Raw genomic sequence first — 9,986 nt, 5'->3', positions numbered from 1 at the left:
CTCTAATCCAATCCAATATCATGTGAGGGCAAAGCTCAGATATCTAAACAAGGACAGGAGTACAACGTGACCAAACTCCTGTCCAAACCCGTCCTTTGATTTTCAAAGAATTTCATAAAATGGCTACACGTTGAAATGAGTTTCAGATTGTAAAATGGTTAAAAGACAACAGGAATACAAAATGCTTGAGCATAAAAACCGTGTTCTTCTATGCTCCAAGGATTAGCAATAAATGTACAATATTTACAAGGACATCATCATCTTAAATCAAACCAACAATTTTGCTCATTTGCAACCATTTACAACACCAGTGTAAATAAGCAATGACGAGAAACCTGGATTCAGAAGCTATAATCCAGTGCCACATGATCTGAGTTTATCCGTCCATCTGAATCAGGTGATCATTCAACCAGGCAGTCACTAGTTGGGCAAATAAAAACTGGTCATTTTGGAATATTGTAGGCCAACTGAATCCAGGTTCCCCATCACTGTCAATAAATAGTCACTTAGAGAAAGGGATAGGTGTAATAGACTCTATTTCGAAGGTTCGTACTGAATAAGACGCATGGCATCAGCATTGGCCATTATGCCATCGATGAACTCCCCCTCTGCCACACGGTCTGTGAAGAAGTAATGAGTGGAGTGATTAAACATACTGTAGGCCTACACAGTAAATACTGCAGTGCTCATTTAACACTTAGAGAGTTGATTTGACATCATTTGGACTCAAATGAACTCTCTAAGTGTTGAACATATAGGCCTACACAGTAAATACTGCAGTGCTCATTTAACACTTAGAGAGTTGATTTGACATAATTTGGACTCAAATGAACTCTCTAAGTGTTGAAGTAACACCGCAACATTTACTGTGTAATATACACATAAGTAGTAAATTCATGACTTAAAAAGATTATGATGCGGGGGTGGGGGGGCGCTGTGGTGCAGCGCGCTAAGCCCCCGACATTTGGGCTTGCATGCCCACCCACAGGGACCCCGGTTCGAGTCCGGACGGGGTCATTTCCCGATCCTCCCCCATCTCTCTCTCCCAGTCATTTCCTGTCTACTCTCATACTGTCCTGTAATAATAAAGGCAAAAAGCCCCCAAAAAATACTTAAAAAAAAAAAAAAAAAAGATTATGATGACCTGATGAAGGGCATGCTTCCCGAAACGTCACATTAAATAAGAGAAATGGGAGCTTGGTGTCGCTGACTTTTCATATTAAAAAGATTATGAAACACCAGAATACTATCGTATGCATGTAATATTTGCAGTAACACCAATTACACCTATTTACTTAATCAGAATGTCTTAGACATCTTTATCAATTTAGAATTCTGATCATGACTTCATTTAAATCTAAATATATGTTTGTAGTGACATGTATTTACACACAAAAAACAATTGAACATATGTAGAAATGCACAGGACTGATACCAAGACCATTTTCACCACAGAAAGCCGCTGATGAAGAATCAAGATTAACAGTGAGAGGACAGCTCTATCATCTTCATGATACATGTGCAGTATGTGTATACTTTATACCTATGCTGCTGGGCACCTGAGTTTCTTTTGAAATTAACCCTCCTGTTATCCTCAAATTTAGGTTACATCCGTGATCATTGGGGTAATTTTGACCCCAGCCACTTAAATGTCTACAAAATCAGTAGAAGCAAAATCTTTTGCACTGGTTTATGCCTCAGATATTTACTATTGCTCTGTTGGGGACATAAAAAGCCCTTTAGATAAGTCCTAGCACCCCCACACACAGCCCACACCGCAAAAAACGAATCCATGACTAGGCGAAAATATGCAACAACTGCCCAAAAGTTGCCTTGAATTAGTTTTGGCCTTCGTCCACATCATACATATTGTTTGTTATCAGAGCCCTAAATAAAGCAAAATGTTCTGTTCTAAATAACTTATGTTCATGTATTTTACAAAATCCAGACAGATTGGAACATGTATTAGCAAAATATGGATGTTCCATTTATGTAATACACTTAATATAATTTGGGGTCAAATTGACCCCAAGGAACACAGATGTAACCAAAATGTGTAAAGCACTTAGGGAAAACATGTTTGTGGAAATTTCACTTTTTTCACATTGACCCCATATATTTAGGAAAAGTCATCAAAGATGAAGCAAAAGAATTATGTACTATGTATTTTTCAGACGTTAAACATTGAATGGGGTCATATTATTGGGGATACAATAATTAAGTATCACTACGGGTGCTTACCATTGTCTGCCTTCTGGAAGAACCCCCAGAGCTTCTCCGCCCTCTTCTCTGCTGTGTTCTCGTCATCTGGGAGTTCTGGAACTTTCTCTTTGGGTATCAATTTAAAGATAGCCTATTGACAAACACACATAGAACATTTGCATTATTAAAAAGTAGTATCCTTAAAAACAATCTATGGCCAATACACATTATACATTTATTCATGGAAAAGTTGCCAGTTTGAATCCCATGCCATCATCCATTGAGCGAGGCGCATAACCCCACATTGGTCCTGTAAATTTGTTTCATACTTAACACATGAGTAAGTCACTTTTAATAAAAGTGTCAGCTATGTATAGTGTCCTGTAATGTGTCTATCGAAGTGTCTTCTAAAATAATGTACCTTCTGATGTACAATATAGTGTAGTGGAGAATCTGCCTGTACTATGTTGAGTTCAAACATTGAAACAAGTAATCCTGTACCTGTGGATGTTTTGTGGTTTTCTGCACAATAAGCTTTATATGAAGGGTGTATTTGCAAAACGGTGTATCTCCATTTTTTGACTTTTGCATTTTATTATTGAAAATTATTGAGGTCATATCACCTATGTGTGAATTTTTACCATTCAAATATGTTGAGAAAATACTTTTTAAACCTATATAAAATGCATTTCGCAATGCAATTCAATGGAATGCCCAATACAAAAATGTCAATTTCCCAACATTCTACAAAATGGAGATACACTGTTTTGCACATAAAATCTTCATATGTAGAAGTAGGTGCACAGTCCTTCATTGTATTCTATTCCATGCAGTACTGTATTCATCATCAATCATCATCAAGCCAATACAAATAAGCATTGGTAAACCCACCCAAGTAACTCTTGGAATTTTGGACATTATCAACGTTTATATTTTCCAACTTGGTAACTGACATCGAAATGTGTCAGCAGTTCAACTTCAAGCCAGTGGTGCATTTTTACAAAATAGGCCTACTCCTTAATTTAGTTCATTGGACTGAATTTGACAGGCGATATGGCTCAACAAGTAGGAGCGGGAAAGGATCTGCACACTGCTTGCAAAAAGACTTAATTTATTGGGAGCAACGTTTCGATCGTTAGATCTTCTTCAGGCATCAGGAGATGCCAGAAGAAGATCTAACGATCGAAACGTTGCTCCCAATAAATTAAGTCTTTTGCAAGCAGTGTGCAGATCCTTTCCCGCTCCTACATGTGACAGTTTTTTGATCTGGCACCTGCTGATGCTTTTTTGCTGGATGTGCGCACTTTCCACTACACGATATGGCTCAACAAGACCATACAAATGTGCAACATTTACTGTAAGAGACAGTAAACAACTAAGGACTGTACAAACAAAGAACATAACCTGTACACATTGAAAGTGTAGATTCTGTACACTGAAGTGGGCGAGAAATTTAACACCATGTCCAATCTGTGATATCTAATAAAGTATCTCTTTTGGCAAACATTTTCTGATAACGATCTTTTCATCTTATAATAATGTTCTAATTTCAACGCATCTGCATTGTTGTTTCACAGTGATGCTTTTTTTTGTTTTGTTTTGTTTTTGTTCTTCAGGAAGAGATTTATTCTCAATTATGATTTTTATTTTTATTTTTAGAAAACACCCCATCCTCTCAATTGTAGTTATTTTGGTTAGAACAGACAAGTGCTGTCACATCATACTTAATCATCGTATACACCCTACATCTTAAAGTCTAAAGCTTGTAATCCATTGGAGAACCAGTTTATTTGTCCCCATTTCTACATTTCCTATAGTGAAAGTCATCCCTATAGTTCACACCCAGCTTAACTTATTGCACCAAAAGTGTCTCAATCCACTCTTACCCTAGATGAACTGTTATCACAATTTCCATGGACGTATAAGACTATTGTGTGTCAATGGCAGTGTCTTCAATGTAATCCAAAGCAATGACAGTTGAATGAAAATATATTTTTTAAATCATATTTAAAAACATAGCAAAAAACAAAATAAACACGCCACATGTACTATAGGTTATCCACTCAACTCAAACTCAGTTTAAACCAGATGAACCTGGGTTGCTTGTGGGCAAAATAACACAACTGCATTTTCTTTTCTACATGAAAGGGATATGTCTGACATTCGGTACATAAGATTCAAATATTCTCATTCAGTTAGGTCATTTTAGTTAAAAGAGCTGTTGTGGGCAATTGGACTTGCCTTTCGAACCCCATGACATTCTTTCAAACCATAAAAAGATGACCAATGCCCCACAGCTCAACTCTTTTGACATCTAAGACTAATAAAACAATTTTTTTAAAATGTATTATTTTTTTTTTTTTACATTTTTCATTCAACAAAAAAAGATGTCTATTCTTTTCAAAACTCTGTTTCGCTGACTTCTTGCTTACATAATTCAACAACATCAACGAGCCTTTCTCTAATGGCGGTTTCATCACCCATCTATCTGCCTATCAGCCGCGGCTATTTCTGCCTGTGCAGTTGTTAAGTAACATGCTATGTTTTGTTTGACTGATCTCAATACCTACTGGTAAATAAGGACAGTCACACCCTCTCAGTGGGGGTGTGGCCAAGGGCCATTATGTAGCTACGTAAGAACTACTCTGCCCTACTAAGGCAAAGAGCATTAACTACGCCAACACTGACACTGAGAAAGATGGCTGATTATTGCAGCTACTGCAAATTTGACATAGTAATAACTCTAAAAACAGGACACATTTGGACCACAAGGCTTCGTCGCAAGATAGAGGAGGTGTAATGAAGAACATTTTCAGTCTATACTCAATTTTGACAAAATATGTAGTTATTGCACTTTGCCTTTGTAGGGCAGTACTAAGTGCACCAAATTTAGTAGGCCTATCCAGTACAGGCATAGAAAGTAGTCCACTACTAAACATCTTAAGTCTACCACCCAAACAACCTGTATTGTACTTGACATCTCTCTTACATAACAACAGGGCCCTAATGGTTATGGAGCTGATCTTGGGATAATAAGGTCAGAGGACTGGTCAAACCATACCAGTCAGGAGATTGTGAGTATGGGGTAAACAACAAGTGCTCTCCTACATCACCATCCATGGCTCAAGAGCCTTTGTGTTTGGCAAGGGATATATGCCCACATTGCTTTATGGAGACTAACTATAGGCTATACAGTACAGTCTTGTACAGTAGATAGATAAAAGCATCCCTCGGCAAAGCATAATTTATTCACTTATTTCATCATTATTATAACACATTTATTTATGTTAGATTACGTTAGATTACGTTAGCTACGTTTATTTAGTCAGATGTTTACTCTGACCTGTATGGACTGGACTGACAGACGTCGGTCATATATCTCTTTTTTAGAGTTCTTCTGTTCTTCTCAGTCATGTTCAAATGATCTGAAGACCACTGATCTCCTCCATCAAATTAGTATTCTGATTCACAACTGGGCTTATTTTAATCAGTCAGTGAAGTGTCTTGTCTCATTCATACAGGACATTTTAGTGACAAAAAGAAAAAAATGTAGGCTTAGTACATCTTCCAAATAGTTATCAGGAATAGCTGTACGGCACTGGACTTGAAGACCTTTCTCATTCAAGAAGCTCCACCAGTGCTGGTCACAGAGGCGACCAACGTCAAAGTAGAAGTAAATTCAAGGTAAAAGTACAACACTAGCACATGATATTGAATAGCGGTTACACCAGTTATTCCATTGTACCAAATGAAGTGGCTAGACGTTATTATTACTGGAAAAAAACTAAAAACCTAAAAAGAAACCCCACAAATTTGATCCAACCAGTGCAGAATCAAATACACTGCTATAGAGCAACTGTATACCAGCTACTAGGGCTGCACGATTACGGAAAAAATCATAATCATGATTATTTTGGTCAAAATCATAATTACGATTATTAATCACGATTATTGATTTTTTGCAGATTTTTTTGAAAATTATAACAAGATGAAATATAACCAAGAATGAATTACATACGGGATGAGCGAAATAAAATGATTTGTAATAATTATGTACAGTAAAGGCAATAGCATGAAACTCAAGTGAACAGATTTCTGGCCAGAAACACCAGCCTGTCAATATGTTCTGGCTTCAAGGACGCTCTCAAAAGTAGGTCACTATTGCCACGATTAAATCACGATTAAAATCATGAGTTCGATTTCACTATTTTATCACGATTTTGATTATTTCTCGATTAATTGTGCAGCCCTACCAGTTACTCCTAGTTACCTGTGTTGGAAGGAAACTATGGCAGGTTTTGTTTTTTACTTTAACTTTAACTTTTGCCACCTCTGGCTGGTTGTAAGATGAAGCTTCTTGGTTCAGGAGCCGCATGTTTTGGAAAACATGACCTGGATGAGCGGGAATCTTCACAGACGAATAACTAGACTTCAAATCTGGGGACGTGACATTACTTCACCTTTCAGAGTGAGAAGTCTGCACACTTAGCATCCTTTTTGTTGTGTTTTATTTTTTCATGGCAGGGATCCTGAAAAAATAAAACACAACAAAAAGGATTCGAAGTGTGTGGACTTCTCACTCTGAAAACTACAGTTGGCCTTCGTCCTGACCTGCACCTTTCCCTGGGATGTGCACAATCCTCTCCTTCAACTGATTGCTCCACCTTTCACCTAAAATGCTCCTTCAGTTCAGTCTGGACGTTTTGTTGTCTTCACATGTCCATTTGAATGTTATCGAGATTTTGTGGCAAGGATGATCAGGGCCATTTAATTTCTCTAAATTGTGTTCCACTTTCCCAAAGGAAATAACTTGCAACTGGATGTATTTTTGGAGCTTGAAGAGATTCTAGTAAGACGTTACGGACACTCCTCTTCTTCAGTATAACTTGCATGAAGTGAAGTCAAATTTTATTTGTATAGCACATTTCATATTCACATAGACTCAATGCGCTTATTAGGTAAAAGAAACACAAGTAACAATTAAAAAAACAATTAAAAACATTAACAACCCAATAAAATAAATTTAAATGCAGAAGATCAGTAAAAAATAAGAGAGTTAAAATCATGAAATATAAGCTACAGAGAAGAAGATATTTAGACTTTAAGTGACGGATTGGGTTATGAAGAGAAATTAGATCAGAAATATAGGGAGGGGCTAGATTATTTAATGATTTATGGACAAGAAAGAGTATTTTGAATTCAATTCTTTGTTTAACTGGGAGCCAGTGAAGAGATCTGAGAATAGGGGTGATGTGGTTATATTCGGGAGTTCTAGTGAGCCCAGCTTAAGAATTCAAACATCAGCAACATGAGTCATTATGTGACTGCTCCGCGTCTTGGGGTGAGGGCCGGATTAGGGTTGGGGAATCCTCGTCTAGTGGGGCAGCAGTGGCCTGCCAAACGAGGTAAAGAACCTGTGACCCTGGATGTCACGTTTCAACTGTGACTCAACCAAATTTTCCCAATGTGCAGCGTCATGCCCAATGCACCACTGACATTGACTGGTTGTTTCCCATGGGTGAAATGGAGGATGCGGTTCCCTTTCGCAGTGGACTGCGATCTAACACATGGGACGTGACGTATGCACGGATTCAATCGAAGCACTTTTAGCGGTTTTGTGTTGTGCTGTGGAGTGATGTGGAGTGGAGTGGTGTGGAGTGGTGTGGAATGGAGTGGTGTGGTGCGATGTGCTGTGGGGTGGGGTGGTGTGATGTGATGTGGTGTGATGTGCTGAGGTGAGGTGTGGTGTTGAGTGGTGTGGTGTGGAGTGGTGTGATGTGAGGTGCTATGTGTGGGGTGGTGTGATGTGATGTGGGGTGATGTGGTGTGGGGTAGTGTTGAGTGGAATGGTGTGGAGTGTTGTGATGTGATGTGATGTGGGCTGGTGTGATGTGGAGAGGTGTGATGTGCTGAGGTGTGTTGTTGAGTGGAGTGGTGTGGAGTGGTGTGATGTGATGTGATGTGATGTGATGTGGGGTGATGTGGAGTGGTATGAGGGGAGGAGGGTGAGATGGTGTATACCAGTGGTCTCCAATTATGTTTCCCCAAGGGCCAAATTATGTTGCGCAAATGAGGCCAAGGGCCAAAAAAATAATCGCCCGACTGTATGGCCACAGATAGCACATCAAATTTGTCATTTGTTCCTCATGACGGGCCATATGTTTGCCATGTCTGGGCCTGATCTGGCCTGTGTGCCGCCATTTGGAGACAACTGGTGTAGAGGGGTGTTTCTCAACAGGGGCTTTACAGCCCCCCCTGTGGCATTAGGGAACCCTTGGGGGGCATTGAGAGGGAGACATGTAAGAGGGGGTAAACTCAGTAGCTAACTTTTTGATACTAAGGGTGCGTTGGCAGGCATATAATGAGGTCAAGGGTTCCTTTGGAGGATTATGAAGGTGGCGTTTGCTCAAAAAAAGCTTGAGAACCTCTGGTGTAAAGGCAGGCCTACAAGTGGTACTTGATTCCTCCATCCTCCTTTGATGGATCCTCCTTCTTTGTTTCCTAAATGGCAGGAGGAGTGAGAACGGAGGAACCAAGGAATCATGGACGACTGAGGACTTGGGGGTATTCACAACTAGAGATGCACAGGATCCAAGATCCGGTTCCGGATCCGGCAGGATAATAGGGTTTTTCACAGGATCCGGATCCGGCAGGATCTTATGCAGTGGATCCGGTATCCGGCAGTTACCTAAAAATCAGGATCTGGTGCATCTCTAGCCTAGGTTTTTCAGTCAGTCTTTCACAACCCCAATTGCTGCATGGAGTGAAATAACTTTGGAAGCGGCCAGTGCAGGCAGTGTGGCAGTAAGCCAATGAGTCTAAAAAATAGTTTGAGCCAACGTAATAAAAAGGGCCCACGTGTGCGAGTAGGCTATGTGTTTCAACCGTTTCGTAGGATCCGGTATTCGGTTCAGGATCCGGCAGGATCTTAAGCAGTGGATCCGGTATCCGGCAGGATCCTAAAAATCAGGATCCGGTGCATCTCTATTCACAACGGACAATGGGAGAACGAACTCGGGTCTACCCACAACCATTTCAAAAGAATGAGCCATACTGTATGTACTGATATGAACCCTCAAGTCACATGTTTCTTAGCAGATAACCCTGTGAAAAGGTAATGTGTATAGGTCACCTGGGTGTGTGTATGGCCAAACTCACCGCGCATATCTCATGCACTTCCGACTTTGAGATGTATCCGTTCTTGTCCACGTCGAACAGCGAGAAGGCCCACTCCAGTTTCAGCGTCATCCTCCCTGACGACGTCATGTGCAAGGCCACTATGTACTCCCTGAAGTCCAGCGTGCCGTCGGCGTTGGTGTCAAACGACCGGAAGACGTGCTGCGCGTAGCTCTTGGCGTCGCTCTCGGGGAAGAAGCGCGCGTAGATGGACTCGAACTCGGCCGGCGTGATGCGGCCCGACGGGCACTGCTTCTGGAAGTTGTCGTACCACTGCGTGATCTCCGCCTCGCTGAACTTGGTGCTGAGCTTGAGGTCCACCAGAAGCTCCTTAGACATCGCTCCGCTCTTGGCGTTGCCCATGGCCTAATAGTTTGGAACGGGTCCTTTGGCTATACAGTATACTGCTGAGTATGCGTGTGTCCCTGGGGGTATCCTCAGGTAGCCTTCCACTGGTAGAAATAAGGGAGCCTTCTGTGCCTAGAAGGCCTTCAGTGCTCTCCCTTTATCCTGACTCTGAAAACAAAAGAGAAAAGGCATTTAGAAATAGGCAAATACAGTGTACACAGCATGGGGAACTGACTGTAAGTAGCCTGTGAGCCTTTTTG

General features: G+C 40.6%; 1 protein-coding gene across 1 annotated transcript; it reads right to left on the bottom strand.

Annotated features, from left to right (window-relative positions):
* Nucleotides 1–534: 534 nt before the first annotated feature.
* Nucleotides 535–9,741, bottom strand: rcvrn3 (recoverin 3). Its single transcript, XM_063185896.1, has 3 exons — nucleotides 9,361–9,741; nucleotides 2,242–2,353; nucleotides 535–620 (listed from the first exon to the last, which is right to left on the bottom strand). Exons 1-3 carry the CDS (start codon nucleotides 9,739–9,741, stop codon nucleotides 535–537), a joined length of 579 nt encoding a protein of 192 aa, XP_063041966.1.
* Nucleotides 9,742–9,986: the final 245 nt, after the last annotated feature.

This window comes from Engraulis encrasicolus, chromosome 20 (genome assembly GCF_034702125.1).
Source record: "Engraulis encrasicolus isolate BLACKSEA-1 chromosome 20, IST_EnEncr_1.0, whole genome shotgun sequence".
Lineage (NCBI taxonomy): Eukaryota > Metazoa > Chordata > Actinopteri > Clupeiformes > Engraulidae > Engraulis > Engraulis encrasicolus.
The sequence above is the reverse complement of the archived record's forward strand: the minus strand, read 5'-3'. Positions and strand labels throughout refer to the sequence as shown.